The sequence below is a fragment of the Syzygium oleosum genome, unplaced genomic scaffold (assembly GCF_021117445.2).
Source record: "Syzygium oleosum isolate NSW1041296 unplaced genomic scaffold, Sole_v2.1 Sole_v2.14, whole genome shotgun sequence".
Taxonomy (NCBI): domain Eukaryota; kingdom Viridiplantae; phylum Streptophyta; class Magnoliopsida; order Myrtales; family Myrtaceae; genus Syzygium; species Syzygium oleosum.
The window spans coordinates 3,353,825-3,381,763 of record NW_026607498.1 but is presented as its reverse complement, the minus strand read 5'-3'; the positions used below and the strand labels follow the sequence as shown (position 1 = coordinate 3,381,763).

The following is a 27,939-nucleotide window of genomic DNA, read 5'->3' as shown; positions in this document are numbered from 1 at the left end:
TGAAAAAATTGGCTCTGGAATTTTCTAAGTTTGAGCTGTCCTACAATGTACAAGAGAGTCAATTACAGGGTCCATGTTTCGGCCGAAAACAAACAGACAAGGGTCTACAGAAAACATTGAAGGGAAAAAAAGAAAGAAAAGAAACTATGGCCACAAAGTTACAAGTCAGTGTGCGTTGTCGGATATCCAACCAGAGACCACGCTGTCGTCCACAGTTTTCGGACCCCCGCATGATCTTGCGACGGATTCGAAAAGCTTCTCAATCTCGGGGGCACAGCGGATGAAGGATCGGTTCCAAAAGTTGTATCGCGGATTCTGCAAATCGTGAATCCAACATTTTATCGAAAGCATGTAAATGGCATCTCACTTCCAGCAAAACATTTCAGAAGCACAGTTTACCTTGATGAGTTCAATAAAGGTTATAAGAAGACCCCAAGGATGAGGGCGGTTCACAATTAGGCGTTCGAACAAGACTCTCGTAATCTGCTCTTGGACAATCTCCTGCTACAAGGCACCAGTTATATCAAATGACCCCAACGGAGCATATGAAGATTTGGATAATAGAGAACGGCACCACAAAAAATGATGGTAATAAAACAAATAGTTTTGACTATATGAGCCAACACCAATGAGAACCACATGGAAATTAAGTCTTGAGCAGTACAACACTACCAACACTCATTAATGTTTTATACAGACAAAGGCGGAAGCATTGAAAGCTGAAAGGTAAAGGCCAGCATAGAAATTACAGCACCTATGATATTGGTTGTGAGAAGCCATAAATGGTGAAATGTCATAATTCTACCTTAAAATGGTATAAGATCTCACACCGATTATATAGACCTATTTTGACAATGAAAATTTACAAAGTTCGAAACACAGCTTACAAAAGTGAAATTCAAGATTGTGGCTAAAATCACAACAGAGACAAAACTATCAAAGTATAGCAACTCAAACAAATTACAAGCCTTCGACCCCAAAAAGATGGCTATTAACTATATGCCAACTAAGCATCTTCTTATCATTGTGATTCTTGGCATTCTTAAGAACAATGTGTCAGTCCAAAATAACCAAACAAGATGAAGCTATGCACTCCTCTTGCTCGGGAATAACTCTTGGAAACATTAAATATATTCTACCAACTACAATGACATTTTAACACACGTAACACCACCCACAGTAAGGAAACCAGTAATGGTGCAATTACCTGATTCGCTTCTGCAAATAAGTAGAGGAGGACAAAAGAGAAATAGTGTGTATGCGTATTTGGGTAACGCAGTTGATTAGCAATTGCATTCAAAAAGAGATAGCGTCCTTCAGTATCCAACTCCAGTATCAGGGTCTGGAAAATATCCAGTGCCGCACTGATCAGGAAAACAGCCAGTGAAGCAGGATTTACTGGTGTTTGTGCATGAGCAGTCCTCGACTGTAGCTGCTGAATGGCCTGAAATATAGATATAGAAGTAAACAGCCATATGTCATATAGAGCAATTGAGAGAGAGCGCTTCTCAAAGAATCTAATATTCGAGGTACATAACTTCATACTTCAGATAGAGAAAGAAAATTGGACAAATTCAATTGGGAGCTTGATGCAAACATTAAAAAAATAAAACGGACATTATTTTATCCCAAAAGACTTTATTTTTCTACCAAAATCTTTCTGCATAATAGGGCAAACAAATAAATGATGTTTCATTCCTAAAAAATAGTAATGTCCTCGCCTTAACACCATTATGTTCGCCCTCCCATGTTTAAGACACAAGACATAAATGGAATAAACAACTTGCCATTTCTATATAAAAAAAAAAAGAGTAAATTTCACCCAAGATAACGAAGAAGAGAAGAATTCAAAGTCAACTACTAAAATAGAATCATTAGAAACAAGGCTGGCTTTAGTATATGGAGGAAGATAAATTCTTCAGCCGCAATTCCATTTGAAACGAAAACAAGCGGAGGAAAAACTTATGGCAGAACCTTAGAAACTAGAACGAAAAAGGAAATGTGGGTATTCTATTCCCATTTTCTTAGATAGAAACCAAATTGATTTTGGTAGTTTCCAGGGTTTTCCTCTTGACCAAACAGAGGACCAGAATAGGAGAAAGAAAAAGGCCTCAACTCAGCTCAATCTACTGCATATTCAATCTCCCAATTCTCGGTTTGCATCTCTCTCTAGTCTCAAGCTTCACCAAACACCAGACTCCAACAGCTAAACATCAATGACATTTGGAACTGCATCTTCTTATTCTATAATCCAAAAGCTTTGTGGTTTTTTTTTTCCCTTTGGAACAATTCTTTTACAACTTCCAAGGAAGTTTCCTTCGAACTACCGAACTGTAATCGAATAATAAGAAAAGGAAAAAGCTACCAAAATTTAGGAAGGGAACACTAGAAAATAACATAATTATAACAAGTGTCTGTCACTAAAATTAGCATAAATTAGCGCGTCAATAAATCACTTGCATCTATAAGGGCGATTAATTTAACAAGTCTCACAAACTTTATTTAGACAGCAAAGTAACTTGTATGATTAACTCTACTACCAAAATTACATGTTACGTAGAGTGGTTAGTCTTACTTGTGTAACTTATTATAGTCGGTAAAATACTCTATACATTTAGTGTTTTCGTCAATAATTATGAGTTGATAGCCAATATATTTAAAAAATATGAGCTAGTATAAGAAGGTTGAAGTTTGACATGAAATTAAATAAATGTGATGTGAACTGGTACCGAACAAATTCTCACAATTTATATTCCTCTGGAAAATTCTCACTTTCACGAAGGAAGCATGTTATACAAGAAAGAGATAGCTCAGTACAACAGCTTCGTCTAGAGATTGTTAGGGTGTCTCGAGAAACCAATAGGCACCCAAAATCCCCAAATAACAGGAAATCCACTCAATACCAAAGGAAATTACCTGCATCCCGACATAAAGAACAAGAGAATTTATCAGCGGCACATCATATCTGGTGCCAGAAACTGAGGCTTCACTTGGCGGAAGCAGTAATCTCTGCTTCAGTTCAGTCAAAAATGGTGATCCTTGTGGCCTTGTCTGCTTAAAGTAAACAACAGGATGACAAGATATGTCATATGGGAGAAGGTACTCAAAAAGTTAAAAAAGTATAGTCCATGTGAAATTTCCAATTTTCGTACTGTATGCTACGGAACAACTCTAGAAAGAAAACCTCCAAATCCTACTCTAGTAGGCAGGCCAGTGTGGAAGAGAAGATCGTGCATGTATACCTTAAGATACTCATCAATATCAGCCTTCATCTGCTTTGCTTTTACAGCAGCATCAACTTCAGAAAGGATGCGAGGTGGTTGAGTGATCTCCGCAAGCAAATCAATCTACGAATGCAGAAAAGATCTTAGTTTTAATATCCATAACCTACGAGAAGAAATCATAAGGAATATCAACAATAGACACCTTTAAGTTAGGAGTAGATGGATCAGGAAGCCTCATATTGCGAGGAAATGCACTAAGGATGATATTTCGCATTTGGATGCAGCTAGGAGGAATCACATCACAAAATGTAAAATGATAATCACAAAGGAACTCTGGAAAATCATGAAGCAGCACAAGCAGCACTCTAAGTGTTCCCTTATACAGAAAATGAACCTGTGCATGTAAAGGGGAACGAGAATATTAGAACTGTTAATTGCCCATCAAGCAGGTTATATCTGAGTACCATAAAGATGACAAATTAAAAATGATAAAGAAAGATTTAGCCCACCGGCAAACCAAGTTCAGCATTTCTCAAGAATGGCTCCATGTACTGAAACAAGTCAACCAGCAGGCGCTGGAAGTAAGGCCAACCTTTCTGAGAGTTCCCAGAGAGAATCTTCGGCATGAAACTCCTGTGACTAACCAGCTCAAGCCATGCAAAGCTGCAAAGAGCATGCCACCATAGTAAATGATCCACATGGAAGTTATTCGGCAAACAATGATCCGCATGAAAGTAATTTGGCAAATATTAAAAGAAACTCCACAGCTCAAAAATCTCTGACACAAATGGGTAAATAAGGACTCTTGATTCTTGGCACCAAAGACCATGAGCAAGTTAAATGTTCTTTAACATGCCAATCCTTTTTGTTAAAGTACTGCTGGTATTTGCAACTCAGCTGGCTACTAAACAACAACTTGCAGTCATGGAATCAGTTGGTAGTACAGGAACAGTACCCCATGGGCACCATGTTTTTTCAGCTTCAATTAGTAGGTTTCTTGACCTGCACATAAGTGCGACCCAATGCAAGAAACTTTTTGAATCACATCAATGCACGAAGCAAAAGTTCTGGGTCAGTGCAAAACCACCTAACCATTGAAATAATCACTCATTTCAAAAACCAAAAGCCCAAACGATACCATTTGAACGTCAAAACTTGCAACATATTCCACAATACACAACGGTGTTATGAAACAAAATCACTAGTTTTCTCCCCAACTAACCTGCTAAATACCCTTATACTTAATGAGAGAACACTATTCACTTCGCGCCCAACTAAGTTATTTATTCAATGGACCTAATTGCCTGAAAGAATCATTTAATGTGTGTTCAAAGATACTTTGATGAAATTCTATAGAAAGCAACAATTGATGGTCTAGACGCAATCAAGCAAAAAAACAGATGCACAATGATTTCCCCATTTTCAAGCTTTGGAAGTGGTATCATTCTAACCTGAATGCTGGAACTTTCAGAGGCTGCAAAGCATGGAATGCATTCGCAAATGCTGTCAAAATCTGCATCATCCACAAAATGTTAAGTCAATTAGGTGGGAGCATAATCTGTCAAACAATACCCATTAACAGGAGTACCTGAAAATGTGCACTATCAATAGCTGGATCTTGGGAATTGAAGTCCAACAGCCAATTGATAAACAATCTGAAATACGGTCTCGGATTAAAAGAAGCTTTCTTCTCCTCCGCATCTTTTTGGATATATCTAACAGTAACAACCAGTATCTACAACAAAGCAAATCTTTTTATCATTTTAGCAAAAGGGGAGAAAAGGAGAATTCAAATCTAGTACATAATTTTAAACTGCAGCTACATATATAATAATGTCTCACCCGCGAAAAAAGTGCATGCTTGCTGGATCCTTGGTCCACAGGACAATACTTCCGAACAAATACAGGAAGAAATTAAAGAAAAAATTACAATCGGTCAACCAAAACAAGAAATGGAAATACCATGACCATATAGAGCTTTAATTACCTTAACCGCTGAAAAGACGAGTTTTGCATATGTGTCGATTGCAAGGAATGAAAGATTCTGTACTTGCTGAGGTGACTGTGTAGTGCTTGAATTGATCACTTCAGAAGAAACGCAATGAGAAACAGCAATATGCTGACATTAGGAAATAAAAGCCAATGGTAAGAAAAGGATTGCAACTCGATTATCAATCCAAATGTTTATGTAGTTTCAAAATTGTCACCGTTAGAGCACGGAAAAACCGATCTGTCATGTCATCAACTTTAAGAAGTCCACTTTGATGCAACTGTAAGATGTAATGTGAACAAGCAGCATCATTTGAACCAGGAAGTTCACATATCCTGTACCATTCTCCAAAACGCAAGGATGCCTGCAGAACATTCAGCAAGTTTGTCAGAAATTGTCAGTGCTTGTGCAAATTAATGAATGAAAGGTGTATGCTCAGCGAATGTCAAGCATTATCGACTCCAAATAAATACAGAACACTTGAAGCCGGATTTTCCAGACACACCTAACAGTGCTCGACCCAGTCAGATAATGATGTCTCCTTATCCAGGTACTAAAAATAAATACAGAAAGCTACAAAGAAAGCTGCTGCCTGCTTCCAATACCTTGAGTAAGGTTACATAATGACACAAGTTGCCTCCCTATCTGATGACCTTTCTAACAGTGTATTTTCATTAGCTATGACTTCGTATGAAACAGTAATTCAAACCTAGACCTCTGTTCTTACTCCCGCTCTGTGCAACATGTAATTGGCGGGTGCACAATGATCTGTTTACCTGCTCACCAAAGCCAGCAGGATCGGGCTCCACAACATCAATATTGTTGTAGTCATCTCTACCAATGGCGGTAGGTCCAGGAACCTATTTCACCATAAAGAATGAGATAAAAGAATACAAGAGATCACAACAAGCAAAGATCTTATAATGGCAATTCCACCAACCTTCTTGTCCTTTACTTGCTTGGTCTTATCCTCCTTTCCAATAGTGAGACTCGCAAAGGCATTCGCATTAGCACCAGGATTCTTCAAAACCTCAACCAGCGGCTGTAATGACTCAGGCATGCCAGGCTTTGTCGCAAGCTACAAAATGAGATTCATCAAACAACAGGAAACATAAGACAGAAATAACTCACAAAGAAAGTGGAACAAACCTTTGCCAATGCTTCAACAAGACTATGGAGCTCAGAAACAACACTAGATTCTTCAATTGCTAGAGTTTGCAGAAGAGAAACAGCAAACTCTGTAGCCGCCTCTGCAGATTTAACCATGGGCTAGTCAGTTGAAAATGCTACAGGATAGATCCCAAAATTAAATGAATCTTTGTGCTACGTACTATTCCTGCCCCCATCTATCAGCTTTGCCATATGAACATTGTACTCAGCGAGGTTTAGCAATTCACTGTGGATCAGTCCCATAATGATATCTTTATTGAACTTCCGCTCCTCATCCGAGTATATTACCTATAACAAGACAACAATCAAGTAATTACCCTCAGCTTGAAGGTAGGGATTCCCAAACCATGCCATCATTAGACTAAATCTAAGAAGAATGCAAGGAGTAAAGATATAGAGAGAAGAAAGACATAATAAATGATAGACACATTATCTATGAAAAACCAATATGCGAAAGGCTAAGCCAAAAAACCAAAAAAAAATCTCATCATCATACATCATAAAAAAATTTTTTTTTTTTTGGACAACTTCATAACAAAAGTTGAATTGCATTAAATCCAAGTTAGAAAAGAGATCATAGTCCTGGCCAATGTCTATGTCAAAGTTAATACTACACCCAAGCTAGTTTCCAATGCCAACTACTCCATAGTGTTACATAATAAAAAAATCGATCACAAGAAGATACAAAAGTGACAAATACACTTTAACAATATTTAAATGATCGACAAAGGGGGAGTTTGATGCCAGTGCAATCCTCCACAGGAAATGCAAGAAAAGTATGAAGCTCCACCAGTGATATTGAATGGAACAATACATGCATCCCAAAGAACCAAAAGTCTAGAGATTACAGCCTGCATATCGCATGCCTTATTCATGGACAAAAGAAATTCTACTCAGCATTAAGTTGCACTACACATGGTAAGAAAGCAGAAGGAATATATAAGAAAAAGAGAGAGCACAAGAATCACATCATAGAAGCATTTCCATGCTTGTATGACAATAAGGAAAACAATGTTGCACATTCAAAGTATTCCAAACTGCTAAAACTACAAAAATTAACAAAAACAAAATACGGATTCATACCCAGCTTGTAACCTCCTTAACCACCAGCTTACAAACATCTCTGATGGCAGCCAGAATTGCAAGATGAGCACTGGCATGAAAGTTATTTGATGGGTTTTCATACAAACCCTTGAAAACCTGCGTAGTATCCAGCATGAGACAATGACCAAGATAGGAAGCAAAAGAAAGTTCAAAGGTGATTCTGCGTATCAGAATGCTCATTATAGAACATAGGAAACCTTTTGAGCTACTGCCAAAGCAGCCTCATCTCGACCTCTGCAGCGTAGTATGATCTCAGGAACCTCAGCAATTATTCTCTAAAACAAATCACAATAGCATCCGTGATTATTTCCTCTATCAAATATATGTCCACGAGACTAGTGCACAAATATTTCAATTGAATAAATGTAGAAAAACACACCATGAAGAGGAGCCACTTCAAAAATACAGTGAACACTACTTAAAACAATAATAGAAACTACATCTAACATACTGAGTAGCAGAGACACATCAGAGGGAAGTGCAAGACATATACTGAATAAACTCAGACCACAGATTCCATGGAAGAAGAGGAAACAATAGCTTTGAACATAACTCATGGCACACCACAAGAGTTCCACAAAAATAAGGAAAAATATGGGACAAACAAAAGAATACATTGAACACAAGGAGACACTAGAAGAATAATACCTGAACTTCTACATCTCTAGCGTCATTAGTCATCAAATCTTCCAACTGGAATTAAAACAGACAATTGTCAAAGAGCCACAACTATGATACACAAAAATATGAAAAACTTAAGAGAAGTTAGGAGCAAAAAATCTGTAGATAGTTCTTCAGGTATTAAGGTAAGTGATTGGGGTTTAAGGGCATCCTCATATACGAGAACCACTCCAATACCAACTAAATAGAAAGTCAAAACAAGCAACTAATTGACAGTTATAATATGCAGGAAAAGGAATACCACATCTCTCACTTCCCAACACAAAAACCATAACAGAAATTGTCTTATACGATGAAATCCATATTTTTCGACCCAGAGAGATACGCAATCCGTAACTTGAATAGTTGTAGCAAAGGAGACATTAAGAAATCCATTTGTATGCAATCCAAGACAGCAAGATTATATCCAGTCCATATGGATATAGTTTACATTGATTTTAGAGATGGTTGTCCCTGAGAAGCCAGTTTTAAAGGAAAATTCAGTGGATGGTTAAACTGCATTCAGTTTATTCTCCATCATCCATCCAGAAAAAACAGAGTTCCATGAAATTTATGACGCTCTTAATTAAACAGCTGAACGCTTCAAGAAAGTTCGTCAAGGGGGGGAAGCACAAACTACAGAATAGAATTATTCAGAACCTTCTGTGCAACAATTTGGTATTTGTCTAATGCATCCCTTGGCTGCAATGAAGGTTCTGATATACTATTTCCAATGCGCTCAGAGGGCACAGGTGAGGGCAAAGGCTGTGGAGGAGCAGTGTCCTGGCAAAGTTCAAGAAAGCACAGCTCAGCAACAAAACTTATCTATGTTATAAAAGTATCGACACAAAAGAAATAGTCTAACTTTCATAGCACTGGAGGTTTCCACCGAATTCAGCTCAGACACGGAAACAGACAAAGGCAGTGAAGCGGTAACTGCATTTTTGTCAGAACTCTGAGTAACCCCATCCACTGTGCCAATATGAGTTGAGGACACACTGAAATCACACAAAAAACAATTAGCCAGAAACCCTGAATCACAAACTTCAATATTAATGAAACCATGAATGGAAATCCTTCCCAAGAAAAAAGCATGAACCTGAGAAATGGAGCTGAATTAGCCTCTATTCCTTCAGAAGGAAGATCCAATTGACGAGAAACTGCTTCAGCTCCTGAGTTAACATAGGACGGAGCATAGCCAGATAGTTGTCCAGACACCAGATCATATGTAGTAGAAGGTAGAGAACCTCCAGATGCAGCTGAATGTCCTGAAGGCAGTGAATGTGAACTTTGATTCGAATGGTTTTGCCAGGGAAGCCTATCAAAGTCCTGAAATGAAACAGTTGCAAAAAGATGCTCAAAGAGGCATAATCCAACACGTAATCATGGCTCACTAAAACAACCCAACAGTTATACCTCATAAACCCGTTGTTGAGAAAGGGACAAATGACCGGGTTTGGGGCGAAGAGCCTCTGGGAGAATGCCCATTGAACCTTGAACAAATACAGTGGCTTCAAAATATGCTGGAGCAACACCCTCCCTATGTTTCTTTAGGTTAAGTTGTTGAGAGATTTCAGCATCGATGGTTTGAATTGCCTACAAGAAACACAGAACCCACATCCTAGTGACAATACAAAGGAGAGAACCAAAAGGCGCTTATCTCAAACATGTTATGACGCTATCCAAATGGGTTAAACATACACTATGTACTTCCAACTCCCCCATAATGGTATGGTTCATCTCAATCATACTGCCACTATTTAAATTTAGCTAAGCATCCGGTGCAAGAACCCTGCACATGGAAGTCCCAGAAATATCTTGACTAGAAAAAAGAACTGTTAAGTCTTTAAACCGTAATCGATCCTAATTCCGTCTGGAAAAATAAGTTCTAAGACATCCAATACCCCAATATGAATCAGGAGAGTATATCCCTCTATCGTCAATTCTGTAAGAGATGAATAACTTGCGCTGTCCTACTTCAATAGATGAATTTGCAAGCTCAAACGTTAATTATAACCTTTTATAAAAAACAGACGCTAGACGTAACTATATCACCACACCAAGGTAAAACATGTACTATTGAAAAGCAAGGAAATAAAAGTTATGGTTGCATAAAGAACTTCCCACTAAAGCTGCACAGAAAGAAACCTATTTGTTAACTTAGATTGTGCAAGCCACTCACACTTAAAGATGCAAAGAAAGCAAACACTCGTTAGTCCATTTATCTCATATCAACAAGATTAAAGCAAAAACAACATGAAAGCAGACACTCGAACCCATCATATACTTGTCCTAACAAGATCGGACATAAAGAAGCTGAATTCTAAACTTGATAGATCTTGCATAAGCTTCACACTTAAATTTAATAATGGATAGTCTATCTAAATTATGTGCACCACCGGTAAATATCGTGCCAATCATCTTATGCTCAGTTATTATCATTAAAAAAAAGAAAGCACATATGGAGGGGGAGAAAACGATAAGGTATAAGCTAATAAGAACTGGATTCCTAACCTTATCAGCTGCAGCCCGTTCAATGACTGCACAGCCAAGGTCAAGATTATCATTGGTAGCCAGTTGAACAGCCTGGTCAAGAAGTTCGGCAGATATATTCAAGCCCTGAAGCGAATTTTTTAGCTGATTTGATATTGAAGCACGCAAAGGTTCCTGCTGTCAAATGCCAGATCATAGAGGTTACACTTTGGAGGAGAAAGTATCCGGCTCTTATGAAAACCAAAAATGAGAACGAAGTCCATTTAAAGAACAGTACCTTGCATGTCACATGAGCTAGACTTCCAGCAAGGCTCGCAACCATTTTCCGCGCTGCTTTATAGATTCTTGTCTCATCTGACTCCAGAGCATAGTCCTATCATCCCATCCAATATGTGTGAACCACAATACGTTTACTCGACACAAAAAGAATTATTCCCAACCAGAAAATGACTGATTTGACAACATGGATGCAAACATATTCCCAGGCCCAGCATCCCGCCATAACTAGCGCATTTTCCATTCTATTCACTAATAAGTTAAAATTCGAAGGACTCCAAGGGATACCACCCATACGAAACAAAGGGCGACAATTATTTCTATGTGAATCTAAAACTCAGAAACTGCACTCATCAATTTTTCAGAAAATCAATCCTAGATTTCTAGTTTGTAAATGCCCAAAAGTTTCTCTCTCCACAATTATTGAACAAACTGAAGGTATAGGAGATAGAAACTGAATTGAGCACAAAATATGTAAAGCATCAGTTGTAGAGTAGCTCCGATTATGATGAAACGTAGCATGTGCAAATAGTAACGGCTTCAAAAAAATAATAGGTAAGGCAATCAGGTGAACAGGCAATACCACTTAAATGTATAGTAGTCAAACATAGAAGTGTTACATGTGATTGATGGTAAACAACTTCCTATAATGATCTAAAACAGATTAGACAAAATTAACGTAAAGTAGAGTGGGATTGAAGAGTGAGCCATGGTACTGGCCAAAATCAAAAGGGTAGAGCCATGGCAGGGATGTATTAAAAAGGAATTATTATCATCTCCACAAGAAAACTGTTTTGGCCGACTTTTAGCTGCTCTGGACTATTTTACCATTTCAAGAATACCCAAAATTATACAATTATAAAGGGGAAACAAGTAAACACATCCGACAGAGTACAAGTTCAACATTCAAGCAATAGGTTAGATTCTGCGTTTTGAAAATTAAAGCCTTAAAATAACACCTTTAAAACAAGTTCCTTTGTTGTTTGAGTTGCTATGGAAACGCTACGTTGCACAATCCCAGGTACTATCTCCTTGATAGCTCTGTCCATAGCTATTGGAACCACCCTGCAATATGTGCAAAATAATTTATTCAGCAATATTCAAAGACATACATTTGAAATATTATGTATTCATCTTTCCAGGAAGCTCATGCATGGATAACTGGGTGGATGAATGGGTGTTCATGTACGCAAGTCATGTGCCCGAGTATGCGTGCATGTGCAGGTGCATAAGATATATATATTCACAATTTTCTTAAAAACAGGCGGGGATGGAAGAAAGAGATACATGTAATACTAAATGTGTGAAGGAATTAGAACAGCAACATTACCTCTGGAAATGCAAATGCAAGCCAAGACCAGTTAGCTTTTGGTTGATTATAACATGAGTTCCAATGTTAAGAATTGGAGAAGGCAGCTGAAAACGACAGGAATCTGGACTTGTTAATAAACATAACACCAGTTATCATCCACAAAAGAAATAGCAAACATACACAGCCACCTGACTAACAGAGAATGAAGACTGGGACTGGGCAGCCTGCAAGAGTCCTTGGGCAGAGGGAAGTTGATCAGACAGACCCAAAGCTGCTAACTTTTCATCCTCAATCAGTGCACCAGATGATAGTTGAAGAGGAGCAGCAAACTGAAGATCCACATCATGTCAAATTACAACATATACGTACCATTTCATGCCCCAACAAGACAATAATACTATGGATACCTGAGACAGTAAGTGTGTATGGCTAGAATCAGACGGACTGGCAATCTTCAGAGGTAATTCTACTTGATTTATTGGTGATATTATTCCAGATTTAACATCAGCAAGGATTTGTGGTTGGGTTGCGGCAACATCTTTGTTTGAAAAATCAGGGTTTCCTTCAACTTCTCTTATATGATCCTTCAGAAGTGACGTAGGTGTCATGTCCTTCAAATCCACCCCAAGATTTTTGAACAGGACCTATGATCAAAAAGGCTACGTAATAAGAAATCTAGCATCTTATTTCAGGCTAGACAAAAAGGAAAAACAAGATTTTTCCAGTCTGACTTTGTCTAACATGGTTTTCCTGTACCTCAATATCAAATTTGAGGTTCATTTTCAAGTTGGGCATCAGATAAATTTCAGCTAGTAATCCAAGGATTCCCATGGTCCATGGATTAGGAGGTTGGTACGCTAGACTGTTTTGGCAGGGCTCAAGAATCTGCAGAAAGAGTAGAGTAAGTGATAAAAAGTCAAGGGCAGACGTAATATCCACTACTGGAGCAGATTTACAATCCTACCTTTGAAGTAAATGGGATAACTGCAATCATTTTACCCTTCTCATATGCCTGCAAAAAGTAAGTAATTAAATATATAAAAAAACACAAATCCTTGCATATCATAAACGGATACAGAAAGAGATGAACAAAAGACATTATTCAATTAAACCAAAGATTAAAGTGAAAAAAGAAAACAATGCATAAGACATTAAGAGCCAATGATGTTTATAATATATCATAAAGAAATTTCCCCGAAGTGCAAGCACCTCGATAATCAATGACTTTGGATCTATTTCGCGAGCCCTTAAAACTTGATTTCTGCCAATGGTTAATTTCCCGAGCCAGCTACCCAAGTTCTTCAGTAGTGAACGCTCTTCTGAACTTGATTTTATGAGCTCAGATCTTAGAAGGACCTAGAAAGTAAAAAAATCCTGTGTCATCCCACTTGTAGTATCCATCAAATGCAGAGCCAACCAAATTAGTGGCAACAAACCTTGCAGTTCTCATAAGTTGCTTGAACAATCTCTTTATTTAAGGCCTTTGAATTGACTTTGTCCAAAAACTTCAAGTAAAGGTCATGAAAATTTGGTTCAATGCTTGCTCTGCCAAGAAAATTAGCAAAAAGTCAGGCATGACTAATATAAGTGGAGGCAAACCCCTCATAATATCTCAGGATTACTACACATACAGATGTAACAGAAGAGACAAACAATATCGAATGACATAAATCCTTGAAAAAAAAGGATTTTCTTAATTTCAAAATAGGGTGTGGAGGCTGCAAGATGGTTAAGGCATGTCCGAGGAACGGAATAGAAGGAAGAATGCATCTAACTAGACTTCCTCAGTATAAGATAAGGTACGAAAATATACAGGTGCATCTAAAAAATGCTTAAAAGTACAAGCAGTTGTTTAAACTTCAAACCTTTTCATGACCATGTACTGCGCAAACCATGGGTAGAACTGCTCTTTAAAAATTTCAGTGAACTCTTTTGCTTTAGCTTCAATATTCGTCACTGAAAGGTTGTTGATAATAAATGATATCTTGTCTTGAACTTCTGATGCCGGAGCCTGCATACATAAAGTAAACAAAAAGAAACAGATTTAGGGGACAAATGATCCTAAACACTAAACGAAACTAATTGACTATGTACAAAAATGAGAACAAAGCAGTAATTCAAACACACAACCCAAGTAGAATCTGACAACCAGCACTCATATATCAAGTCATCAAGATATACAAGCCAGTGAGATCAATCAGAAGAAAATACAACATAAAACTAAACTGCTCACAACATATTTTGTACCAGAGGCATACAAGATATTATGACCGGCTGACAAGTAGGTGCCTTAATATAGGCAAGAGACAGCTCAATCAGGTTGAGATCGCAAACACATTTTCAAAACTAACCCGACTGACTGTTCTCTGGTAGTTCTCTGATACAGCACAGGGACCCAACAATTTTTATATACATATAAGAGATAATTCAAGGTGACAAACTAAATAGTTTGATGTACACCACAGTATATACCATTTGACAACCAAAATAATGTAACTTTAACTTCTAACACTAATCATAACGTTCCAACAGCATTTGTGGGACCACGTGTGCATGTCAAGGCCACACTCCAAAGCAATGGCCATATTACAAAGCGTCATGCTTTTCTACAAAAAATAAAGACTGTTAATAAAAGAATCTTCAATATAACACACAGTAGTGAGAGATTTTGCCATTGCCTCCAAACCTCATCTACTAACTGTCCAGACCATCAAAAACATATTGACTCAACAGATTACAAACTTTAAATTGCATTCCACACAGAAAGCATCAGGTTCAGTGAGATTACTTGGAAGACATAAAAAGACTATGAGAGGGGATTCATGTCCAGGAAAAAGGAACATAGAATGACGTCAAATCACGCGGCTTTCTGAGATTGAATAATCTCCCTCTCGTATGAATGAAAATTAGATGTTTTTACTATTGAGCATGCAATACTATGCTATCTTGACCACAAAAGCATTCCTAAGATTCCAGTCCTCAATATAATGATAAAGCAGTCTGGAAGATAGGGACGGGAAAAGTACCTCTATAGGAGTATCTCGTTTCTCAGCAGCAGCAATGAGTGTCTCAATGTTCAAAGCAGAGCCAAACCCTGCATCAAAATAAGTGACACGTTTAACATACTCATCAAGAGTTCAAATAAATCCCTCAAATAACAATGTGCATGGCCTTGTAGTTGATGGCAAGGGTGTAGAAAAGGTTATCATTCCCCTCATATATCTTTTCACACTTTTTCTGTATAAGCCAAGCTCAATGAGGAAGCACAAAATTTACTAGCCTATCAGAGAAGAGTTCGTATTTCATTTTAGAGAGATGGTTCATTGACTTTCTACCAGAGGGGCAAGCACAATGTGGTATGCTGAGTGTCCTTGACAGAACATCTGGACATTAGTTTCAATCTGTTAACAAAACAAGGGCCTACGCTCTATGAATTATTTTTAAGCGCTCAATATCAATAATCAACATCAATTTTGACTTCACGAGTATCACGATGTGATCCTCAGTGTGCATCTTGATCCGATGGATTATTTCCATGTCAATTCTTGAACAAAGCATTTGTACAAGTCCCTCAAGACATCAGACACGATAACACGTATGATTTATACAGTAGTAGGAACCTACGAGCAGAAGGAGGAGCCCTGGAAGGACGAACAAAACCAGGTGATGAAGACGATGGTACAGCAGTAATCCCTACATTCTGGGTCTGCAACTTACAAAAGGATTTCAGACTTAGATGTCGGAAATGGATATCAACGAAAGGAAAGGTAGAATGCAGCCATGGCCCAGTAGCAAGCATACCTTCTGGATATTGGAAGATTCACCTACTGTGCTAGCTGGAGGTTTCCCTGGCGCAGGCACCACAGCTTTCACCTCCATTACCGAAGATGCATGAGTCTTATGCCTATCGTCTAGGGATGCTTCCTGTCTCTGTTGAAGCTGGAATGGCAAAATAGGTTGCTGTCCGGCAAGAATGCCTGAAGTGCTATTCACCTGCATCATAAATTCAAGCCGTTGAGGACAAACTGGATAAGTCTGTGCAATAAAATTGTCAAATAATATTAAGTTCGTTAAACAAAAATGCAATTTGAGAAGGAAGACATGAGAAAAATAACTCCGCCACAAAATAGGTAAAGCCTGGACTATTTAGTCATGGTTAAGTTCAGACATTCGCAGCAACATGTTGATCACATGCAGAAGCAGCTTGAAGGGGCTCCAACAGACCAGTTCAGGATTTTATAGCTCATCACCAAACTCCATATGAAAGGGGAAAAAAGGAAAAAACATACTTTATGCTCTAACATAAGATGTCCTAACATAAAATTCAATGTGACCTTCTACTGGAATGTAATGGCTTGATTACAACAAAAGGGACATTATCCACATACTTTACAATAGAAGCATCAGCAATCTCACAAGTATGCGAATAATCCCGATTGCATATGTCTGTATTGGTTTTGTGACCACATGCTCACATTAAGGAATCACAGTTTGCAATAAGGATGATACAGCCAGGTGTATGCTTTTCACAGATGATAAAACAAAAGTAGGCAGAAACTTTAACAGGAATAAATGTGAAACATGCAACTAGAATGATGAAGGGAAATTTTGAATCCAATGGCTTTGGTCGAAGTCACTCAAATAAGCACTGTATGGAGAACAACTCCAGTAAAGGCGACGGTACCACCAGACAAAAGACCAAAGCGGTACATGCAACATATCCCTGAGGAAAATAATGAAAATGTTGATCATGCCATTAACTAGGGTGCTTGGAATATGAGGCTTATCATGCCACAGAGTCATCTCAAATCTGCTTCCAACACACAACCAAAACATTATTCCAATGAGAACCTCCCCCTCCAGTCTCAAAAACTTTAATTCTGATCCCAAAAGAAATTATGTCTTCAATGCATGCAACATGCCAAAAAACAAACATGGTTCTGACCTCCATATTTGCAGCGCCACCTTGAGGTGGACCATGATGAACACTAGCAGGAATGTTGCCTCCATCAGGATCTGAATGACTTGATGATATTCGCGCAAGAGTTCGCTCAATAAAAGCAACAAGATCTGAGTGAGTGTTCCGAAGATGAGATATTTGTAGAATATGATTGCAATACTGTGGCCATTCAATTAATCGATCCACAAACTGCTCCAATGCCTTGGTTCCAAATACAAACATCTGCATGCAGCCAGGCACATCAGCACAGATATAAATAAGTGGAACTATTTGTCTCAAATAGATAACACTAACCTTTGAATCTGGAGGCTTACGGAGCGCATCTAAAACACAGCGCAAGGCAATCCCAAGTGTCAGATGAGTTACAAGTTGGTGCTTGATGACAGAGCCTGGACAAGTTTTAGAATAGCATCGTAAGGAAACAGCTGAACAAGAAGAAAAGACCAGATTCTCAAATAAACTGAATGCAAAATCACCCAGACAACATACAAAAACTGTAAGGAAAGGTCAATTTACTTCTAGTGTGCAACCATTATTTTTCTAGATCGACATAACAACAACAGTACCTACTTTCTGGACTGTTTAGAATTATGGCAAATACCAGCATAATTCTCAGCCGCAACACAGAGGTGTAGACAGAGCAGGGCTAACAGACAAACACAAACAAATTATACAGTACATCTTACCAACATCTCCATTGAGAAACAAGGAGGATACCTCAGCAATTTCCAGTCCAAACATTTCTAAGAGTCCTTATAGCAGGTCATGTTATAATTAGTAAATTACACTTGCAATTATTTGGAGAACTTTTAGTTCGCTTAACAGTAGAATTTCCTAGTCCATATCTACTCAAATACCAAAACAGCAAAATATACCCGCATTTCACAAGAATATCAAAGGAAGGTTTCACCGATAGACCTTCTGCATTAGCAATATTTCCAAAGGCTTGCCTAATCTATCATGCTTTATTACAATTCTGCCAGTACTTTACCAGCTTCCAATTCTGCCCCCAAATATTAATTCCAATTCCAATTCTACCCCAGTAACCCCACTGTCAGTACTCGGTGTTATCGGGGCCATTCAGTGCTAATGAGACTGCTAAAGAGCATTCTCAAGGCCCCCGATGTGGCACTGACTGCTTCAAATGGCAAACATATCAGCTATATGACGCACACATGATCAAACAAAGTGCCATATCAGCATAAGAAACAGAGAAAGGTATGACTAAGAATCTCAGCAGTGGGTTCGTACCAGGAACCAAACCATATCCTCCCATTTATCGGATGAACTTGACAGAATTTATCCTCATATATTGTTCGATAATGTGGTTCAGAATGTCTCCTTTCCATAGTTCTTTTTAAGTTTAAAAGTAGCTTTTACATTTTATCTATAAAGTGAAATTCTGAAACCATGTGTATAGTTAGTGCCACGTTGTCGCCACTAGCATCTACCTGCCATACTAGCTAACAGTGTGATGACATTCACACAGACAACTCTTGAAGGGAGGATTAATGTCATTTCAATCGAAGGCTTCTAAGCAATTACGCAAGCCTCCAATATATTAGGAGAATACAACACCTATATACAAATCTATGCAACACAAGTGCTCCCATATGCACATTAAGCAATTCCTAAATGGTAGGAGATAGTCATCAAAGAAATGCTTGACACCAATGAATGGTACTATACAACATAGGTAAGCATCTCTAGTCCTAAAATGGATTGCCGATGGCACCTAACAATGATACCATATTCTTTTGTACCAAAGAAAATTTTATATATAGGGGATCCTTTCCACAAGAAAAGTAGACAGACAGAGGATCTACATAGACACAGATCTGTGGATCAATATATCTAGATTGAACGGAAAAAAGAAAAGAAAAGCAATAGAAAATGAACAGAATTATTTGATTGATATTTATTCAAACAAATAAAAAGAATGAAAAAAAACATAAATTATGTATGCTCACCTATCAACATAGCAACTAAAGAGTGCGTTTGATACAAAGCATTTGGAATGCTACTTTGGAATGCAAATGTCTTTGGGTGGAAGCCCTTTAGGAAAATGCAAATGGCGTTTGGTAAAAACTCATTTGCAAAGCTATTGACCCAAGTGGTGTTTGGTTAATTTTTTTTACAAATGGGCTTTGAGGGTTTTTTTAAAAAAGGCAAAAATACCCTTCGCCAGAGCTCCGGCGAGAAAAGCAATAGAAAATGAACGAATTATTTGATTGATATTTATTCAAACAAATAAAAAAGAATGAAAAAAAAAAACATAAATTATGTATGCTCCCCTATCAACATAGCAACTAAGAAGAATGGCTAGAGCAACAAACCTCCATCTCATTCATATACCATTTAAGAATGTAGAAGCTACTGAATTCAGGAAATTTTCTCCATGAAAGTAAGTTATCATAAGACGTAATGATAAATTAATTTTTTCTGTATTTACATAAATATGCGCTCAAATTTTACACTTTAATTACATAAGCAGGCCAACAGACGGCAAACATAAGTATGGCAAGCTAACTGCTGGGAGAATGCATCGTCTATTGATTAAGGGGAGTTATGCATGAGAGTTGGATAGAACAAGCTCAATCAAATAGTACGTATTATAGGTAAAAGAAAGAAATGACTAACATAATGGTGAACCAAAACAGATATCAGGCATTCAAAATGAGGAGCAGGAATGCATCATGGCTTCAAAGAGAACATATGAGACAGCAATCAACCATAATTGCCACAATGACACTCACCAAAGAGTACTGCAGCAATTTTAAGTTGCATTTCTGGATACTTGGGAAAGAACTTATATTCCTCGAATAGGTTGGCAATCATACACTCAAAAATAGACTGCTCCCTGCAGTTATCAAAGTAGCTCAAATCAATATTCGCAAAATTAATATGAAGCCAACATTTGAACATTATATGAAAAGTTTCAAAAGAGGCATGGCGTAATATTGTATCCCCCTCATTATCAACAACTCATAAAGCAACTACAGGACTTTGGCTGCTTTAATAAATACACTAAGAAACAATCAGCTTCATGCTTTTGCTTTCCTTGGATTCTTGCGCATGCATCAAAGTGATATACTCGATGTTGGTCTATCTAATGCTATTCAATCCTTAACAGCCCCATTACAAAAGAACTAAATGGAGAGCACATCATAAGCTTAGATACGCACTACAATATCAAATACGAAATAGCTTTTAGATTATTACAGGCTGTCATGATTGACAAGCTGTTCCTGACTTATATTCATTTGAAAGATATATTGGTCTTAACAGGAAACACATCATATTCTAATCGAACATTGTAAAAGTTTTACCCTCCGTTTGTTTGGGGGAAAACTCCATGATAAAGGAAAATGCTTTCCGGGAAATCATTTTGAGGAAAATGATTAGTTTTCCTTTGTTTGGTGATATGTGACCGAAAACTCATTTGAAAATGGTTAGTTCAAGTGTTTTCGCCTTTTTAGATTTAGGAATTATTTTTTTGGTCGTTAGATTTAGGAATTCACTTTCCTAATTTTATGCATGAATATTTTCGTTGACCAGAAAGTATTTTCAATTGACTAGTCATTTTCGGTGAACCAAACAGGTGAAAGTTCGCAAAACTAATTTCAGGAAAACACTATCACTCAAACAAACACACCCTTAGCCAGTGTCCAGTGAGATTCTTTTCTAGCCAGGATCCAATCCAATTAAGTCGTTACCCAACTTAGCAAGTCTAGGTCACGTAGGACATGTAATTTATCTTTTCTATCACCAACTTTCATACTTGACACGGTTGAAGAATAGCTGCATTCTTGATAGGCAAGATGGCGAGCGGTAAAATTAGCATCGTACACATTTGAATGATTTATGCTATTTCTTCCAAACTTGCTGCTTAAGTTTCATAAGTAACTAATTTGAGAAGACAAAGGTCCAACAGAAGTGGGAAATGATGATCAGACTCGATGACAGTGTACCTTTTCAAAGAAGATTCCTTGAACCGAGTCAGCATTTGAACCATGGCATCAATCATTAACTGGCCAGAAAACATTTGCTGGAAATATGAATTTGCTTCTGCCTCTATGTCCTCGGCATATTCCTCAGAGGATGCTGAATCTGCAGTCCCACCATTTTGAAGTCTCATAGTTGAGGTTGTAAGTGCTATACGCAATCTCTCCAATTCCTCTAAATGTTGGTGGGATGACATCGAGCTCGCATGAGCCACAAGCATCTGCAAAAACGATAGTAACATGATTGAATTCTACTCAGAAATAAATTTATACAAAATTAACTCAATGCCCAACATATAGCAACAGAACCTTGAAGAAGATAGGAATTGCATCCAGATAAAGATTCGAAAGTCCGCCAGAATGCAGAGAGCCCTTGGCAGTAATATCCACTGATTCACCAGATTCCAGAAGCTTCAGGAATTGAAGACACTCCTAGACAATTATATATGCATCTCAGTAGGAACAATAGCAGCTCTTCAGATTTAAAATTCGAAATAAGAAATCAATTATAGCATCTCAGCATCACTTTTTAGAACAATCACTACTTCACAGCCAGGGGAAACAAAATACTACCTCAAAGAAAATGTGCTTGTAAGTAGTCAGATTATTGCTCAACCAATTTTCAAGGTCTATGAGTTCCTTTCGTGAAGCAAGGGCAGCAAGTCTGATGCCAAAGGAAGAAGGAATCATCTCTAGAACTTGGGAAAGTATCTGGCATCATTAGCAAGCCACGTATCAGTGCAACAGAAAAAGGAACAAAATCAGACCAAAACAAGTTTCTATGTCAACATAAAAGAGATAAAGTAGGAAACAGAAAAGAATGAGCCCAATCAACTCAAAGACATCTACTATCTTTCCAACTATAAAGTTGGGATATATGGGACCATTATCATGTCAGTTAAAAAGAGGTCCACAATTTAATGCAAAACAAAGACAAGAAGTGTCGGGGTATCTGAGCAATATAATGCATAAAAAAATCCTAGAGGGTGGATCAGTAAAAACTTCCAGCTGTCTCTCACCTTAAGCTCTTCACAAATGTCCAGTATTCTAGTCATGCAGTCTGGATCAAGACCCGCAGCATCAACAAACCCCCTCAACACAAGAATCGGGTTAACATGCCAGAGGTAAAGGATCATGCCGACACCCCCGGCATTTTTCATTATCATGGGAAACACGGCAAGGGAGACTTCAGACTGCAGGAGATTATATACAGTCTACAAGCACAGGAATACATAGATTCAAATTCAGGATGATTATATCAAGGCAAACGATGAAAAGTGTCAATGCACTTCCAATTGCATACATTAATATGTGCCATTGCAAGAAGCAAGACTTCTGGACAGTATTTGAGAGGGTATTCAAGCATTGCGCGAACAGATCCAGCATAACCAGCCTCAGCAATTTGACACAACACATCTAAGAGGTCAAGGCACAACCAAGCATGATTTGCATGTCCAAGCTGGAGCTTATGACCATTTATCGCATCAACATAAGCCTACACAGAATTTTACCATATAATTAGAACCAAATAAACAATAAAGGGAAGGATTACAAGTTCTATAGCACATACCAGCTGCCTCCCAGAATGAGCAAAGGTAAATACTTCAGGAGGAGCTGACACAGCACATTTTAAGAATGATATCTGGCCCTCAATATTCTTCCAGACAGACCCACATATGGCCTTGAGAGGAAAAGGATCCTGCACAACCCAAGTTCAAGATTCCATAAACTTCAGCAGATAAGTTGCTAGGGCTCATAATAGAACTTCATGTTCAGGCAAAATAATTTCCAAAAACCAGACAAGACATGCAAACACACCTGACAAGCACATCGATAAACAGACATGAAGAAAGAAAATGCTTCCTCGTTAGGCAAGTAGAATCCTTCATGATCCAGGCTTTCAATTACTGATGCCCAATTGATTCCAGGCGCCTGTATTCAAAGAATTGCTTCTAAAAGTGTACTATACGCATACCATTAAAGCCAAAGATTGAATCAGAAATGTCAAACTCACAAGCTGCTTGATTGAATCTACGAGAATATCAATGTTCCAAGAGCTTGGAGAGGGAAGATCAGACCAACTGCTGTTGCCAAGTGCCACAGCAAAACTCGAAGCTGTGCTGTGATTATCTTCGAGACCAACATGAGTACGGGCAATAGTACCAATTATTCTAGAGAGAGTGACTTCGGTTAGTGGAGAAAACAGAGATAAGGTTTCTTTACACTGCAAGTCATTAACTGTGCATCCATAACCTAACTCCCTCATGACATCGCCCATGCCAATCTCCTTCTCCATTTCCGCCAAGATAGCATCAAAATCATCTTCTTTGCAATCATACAGTAGATCCAAGCTCCTGCAGCAGAAAAGTATTAAGAAGACAAAACATTTTAATTAAACAATATCAAGGCAATGAGTTGAGTATAACTGGCACCTCATTGTATTGACGTCACGCAATTCATCTGAAAGCAAAGGGGTTAAAATGAATGAGGCAACATCTTTAGGCTGCACCAGAGACAACATCTGCATGAAAGAATCTACATGCTTGCACAGGTCTTCTGAGCGCTGAAGGAACAGAATAATTCCCTGGATCTGCTCAGCAGCTTTCAAAGGAGCAGGATTTGCAGACAATTCTTCAATCTGAGCCATACAAAAGTTCTTCCCTGGGAATCATGTCGAATTGTGCTATTGTTCAGCAACAAAGCATTGCGTTAAAGAAAAACCAATAAAGACCACTCATTTAAGAACAAAACTTACCACACTTCCCAATTTCAACATTTTCAGAACTTGACAAAGCAAGACCAATGCTAATTTTTTCACACAGGGATAAGCATAATGTATCCGAAAGATTCTCCAGAAAAGCTTCACTCAGCACTCCACTTTTTAATGAGAGACAAAAGACCGTGCTAAAGTTTGGCTTCTCCAAGATGTACTTGAAAATTGACACTAAAGCAGCTTTAACATGCGAGTTCAACTCTGCCCAGTGAAGATTCAGGTAATCCAGGCAGGTTTGGAGCAGCAAAATGCTTCCTTCAACACCATAGCCAAGAAACTGCAGGGAGGACAAAAATGGTGTCAGAAAGAAATGATGCGTGCACAAGCCAACAAATAAGTGATGTTCCCCTGCCTGAAGTAGGATGAAGACTTAAAGACCATCATGGTGACAGCTCTTATCACCATCATAATTCAAGAATGGTTACATGAGATGATTTTGGCTCATTTGGCGAGAAAGAAACAGGAGAGCCTTTCAAGGAGAAGACTCCTCTTCGGACTCTTTTAGAGATGAGCGGTTATATACTCTTCACTTTGGGCATAGTGGAAAAGTTCAATATCATTTTTTTATAGGTAAAAAAATGAACTATAGGGCACCAGGAGTACAAACCCAAATACCAAAGAGCACAAAAACTACATCAATATACAAAAGAGCTCTCAAAAACAAAAGGGGGCTCAATTGCAGGACAGATCATGAACTATATCAACCAAGGCATTTACATCCATATGCAAGTTTCCACTCTACCAAAAGTGTAAAACCTTAAGCTAATTTCCAATTTAAACAGAAATGGAAGATTACTCTCCATCAAAAGCAATCTTGTTCCACTCCTTCCAAATCAACCAAAAAACAGAGAGGAATTAGGTAATTTTTCTTTTCTTGTTGCACTGACAGTGAATGCCCTGGCAAGCCCAAAGTTCTGTATTATAGAACCTCCAGTAACCAAAGATAATCTAGTGCAAGCATAGAAAGCAGTCCAAACCATACTTGTCCAAGAGCAATGAAGGAGAAGATGCCACACGGTATCAACTTCCTTTTTGTAGAGGAAACACCTACTAACCAGTACGTTGCCTCTGTGTTTTAGCTTATCTGAAGTAAAGATTCATTGCGAAATTGCTTCCCAAGCGAAAAAAAGAGAAGAAACTCTTGTCGGAACCCTCACTTTTCAAAGTGCTTTCCCACTCCAGTCTACCACTGACAAACTCCCTATGTGACAGCTTGTTGTAAGACTTTCAAATAGATTCCATCTCTTCCATTGGTCCACACCAAAACATCCTTAGAATTAGTAAAAATTGTAAAAAAACATTGAAAAAAATCAAGCAAAAGCTCCAAACTCCAATCTTGAGCTTGCCTCACGAAATTGATATCCCAAATGATCACACCATCATTTAAACGATAACAATCCGGTACGAAAGCCTCCTTGTTCCTAGTGATGGCAAACAGATTGGAACCAATATCCAAATGCCGCATCCCCACACCTAATGTCCAGCCAAAACTGTATCTGATTTCCGTTAACTACTTTAAATGAAGTAAGAAGAAGGAACTCACTCCAATCCTCCCTAATCCTCCTCCATACAACAGTGCCATGTGAAGCTCTCCTATCCTTAGTAATCCGACCTGCCTTTTTAAGGCCACATTTTGCAACCGCTACTTCCTGTTAAAGAGGTTAATTTTCGACACTAAACAGCCAAAGCCATTCACTGAGAGGAGCTTTCTTGAATAACAAGGGGGCTCAATGGCTAAACCACCCTTGCTTGTCTGCCTACTTTCCAATCTACCCAATGGAACTTGCAAGTCTCCTCAGTGGGAAAGTTCAATATCATGCTTATAGATTACTGGAAATGATAAAAATGGTCTTTGTTCCTAAATTTTACATATGGGAGACATCCCTTCAAAGTCGTTTGTAAAGGGTGGTACCCCCTAGGTAACTTCATTAATAGAATTTGTTCGACCTTCAAAAGAAAGAAGGGGGAACAAGAGGTTTAGTAGGCGTTTGATGTGATTTTTACCATGGCTTTCGGCTTCTTCTTTTACTTTTAGAGGAAGAATTTGGACTTTAAAAAAGTTTAACTTTTCCCTATCATTGAAGTCACCCCAAACCTTTTCAATTTTTTTAAAATTAAAAAATATGTCTGGTGGGAAATTCTCATGTAGCTTATTTGGTTAGCTTAAAGCCAAACCAAACAGCCTGTACTTTTTATCATCCTATGCTAAAGCAAATGGGACATTTTCTCTTTGACTACCTGGAATATGGCAACGTATTGAGATGTCTTTGGTTCTATGGAATATTCTTTAAAAGAACTACCCATGGAAAAAATGGATAAATTCTCATCTACTAAGAGAAAGAACTATTCCAACCACTAGTTATTGCTGAAAAAACACTCAATGTTATATGCTTACTGGGGCAACGTGTTCAACACATCACTGGAGATGCATGCAAGAATTCTTTTAGCATGTCAAACGGGTGCTATCTACTCTTTTTTTCTTGAGAATGTCATTACATGTTCAGAAGTTATAAGTAATAATAGATGGCTTCCGAGATACTCTAGATGCTGTCAGCTGGAGGCCATTGAGGCTGATTACAGGGACTTTATCCTGATCAAGCCCCCTAGGATACAGTTAAGACGTTCCGCTCCTATAAATGGTAAAAACTCTACTCCAGCTAATTCAGAATTGTTGAAAAATAGAGGCCCTACAATTTATTGGATAACATTAATTTGGCTTACTATGGTCAGGGTTAGGTTGTCCCAAGAACAGAAAGAGGTCATTGGATTACTAGGTTCAATCGTCTTGTTTAAATGTAAGATGAGATGTCGACAGGAAGATAGGACTAGCACCAAGACCTCTTGAATCTTGGTGAGTGAGAGCACCACTAAATCAAGCCTTCGTTTACTTCGGGTAATGAAAGTGATCTAAGGATACATAGACGGAAAACAAACTCAGCACGTCGTTTCGGATAGAGAACTTAGAAGGAATGTTACTACTGTATCTTAAGGCTGGGTAGATGCTAGATAAGAAGCCGAGCCTGGCAACCTCGGAACAAACACCGTCTTATGTTCTCTAAAATTCCCCCCCCCCCCCTCCCCCTCGTATTTTCCATTATGCTCTGGCAACCAGCACAGACACCAGAGTTGCCAATCAATCTTCGGCGTCACACAAACCAGTGAGCCATAAAACTATACATCATGCTCCCACGAGAACTCGGGGGACAAAAGCAAGCGTTTTTACGGAAAAAAAAAAGAAAAAGAAAAAGAACATCAGGGCGGCAATTCTATAAATCAATCCAACAAAAAGAAGTTAACCAAAATTTAATTGACAAGCCGCCCAACGCAAAGTTAGGGTTCTTCCATGAAAAATAACCCGACCCGACAGACACAAAAAGTTCTCAATACGTATCCTATCTCCGCCTCGAATAAGTAAACCCCCGCCTTCCCCGCCCCCCCCCCCCCCCCCCAAACTAAAACAGAAACCCGGCACCGGACCAGACCGACCCCGAAAAGCAGACAAGAATCAAACGAAATGTCCAACGCAAACTCACAGAACGAGCTGAACCTAAACCGCTCGAATCACCGGCAAAAACAACAGGGAGAAAAAACAGCGCAGGTGGCGGAGAAGCTAGGGTTCCCCGCCAACCCCCCCCCCCCCCCCCCCAATCAGCACAGACGCCAATGCCGCCACTCCCTAAATCGCGCGAGCATCGAGAGGCGGGGAAAGGGCTAATAAGCTTCCGCACAGGCAGAGAGACCAGGCTCGACAGCGACAGCGAGAGAGAGGGAGAGAGGGAGGGACCTGGTAGAGCTCGCGCAAGACGGGGTCGAGGTTGGATTCGTCGACGCTGCCGAGCAGGAAGCGAATCTGGTTCGAGACGATGTCCGAGAACTTGAGCATGGTGGCCGTCGATCCGCGCGGTCGCCTAGGGTTTCCGGGCGACGGGGACCGGAGACGGAGACGGAGAGAGATTTTGTGGGCGAGAGAGAT

The 27,939-nt window shown here is 38.7% G+C and overlaps 1 protein-coding gene across 5 annotated transcripts; it reads right to left on the bottom strand.

Moving 5' to 3' along the window:
* LOC115690486 (uncharacterized) lies at nt 1-27,914 on the bottom strand. Of its 5 annotated transcripts, none has more exons than XM_056317593.1 (51): nt 27,751-27,914; nt 23,949-24,243; nt 23,626-23,854; nt 23,208-23,547; nt 23,012-23,125; nt 22,764-22,892; nt 22,497-22,688; nt 22,213-22,407; nt 21,767-21,904; nt 21,503-21,625; nt 21,161-21,414; nt 19,946-20,049; nt 17,484-17,578; nt 17,175-17,411; nt 16,031-16,222; nt 15,854-15,941; nt 15,256-15,323; nt 14,095-14,240; nt 13,666-13,774; nt 13,439-13,585; nt 13,194-13,241; nt 12,986-13,114; nt 12,637-12,873; nt 12,418-12,558; nt 12,248-12,333; nt 11,877-11,982; nt 10,919-11,014; nt 10,663-10,818; nt 9,565-9,744; nt 9,248-9,477; nt 9,014-9,146; nt 8,809-8,931; nt 8,137-8,181; nt 7,686-7,763; nt 7,468-7,584; nt 6,546-6,672; nt 6,364-6,464; nt 6,155-6,292; nt 5,991-6,074; nt 5,432-5,578; nt 5,212-5,343; nt 5,067-5,114; nt 4,813-4,959; nt 4,676-4,737; nt 3,734-3,887; nt 3,427-3,618; nt 3,243-3,347; nt 2,917-3,051; nt 1,208-1,444; nt 400-504; nt 1-315 (listed from the first exon to the last, which is right to left on the bottom strand). In XM_056317593.1, the coding sequence occupies exons 1-51, from the start codon at nt 27,847-27,849 to the stop codon at nt 166-168; spliced, it is 7,263 nt and encodes a 2,420-aa protein (XP_056173568.1). In that variant the 5' UTR covers nt 27,850-27,914; the 3' UTR covers nt 1-165. The 5 variants fall into 5 exon arrangements, with proteins under 5 accessions (XP_056173568.1, XP_056173569.1, XP_056173570.1 ...); XM_056317594.1 differs by having other exon boundaries at nt 10,663-10,815; XM_056317595.1 differs by having other exon boundaries at nt 15,854-15,935.
* Nucleotides 27,915-27,939: the final 25 nt, after the last annotated feature.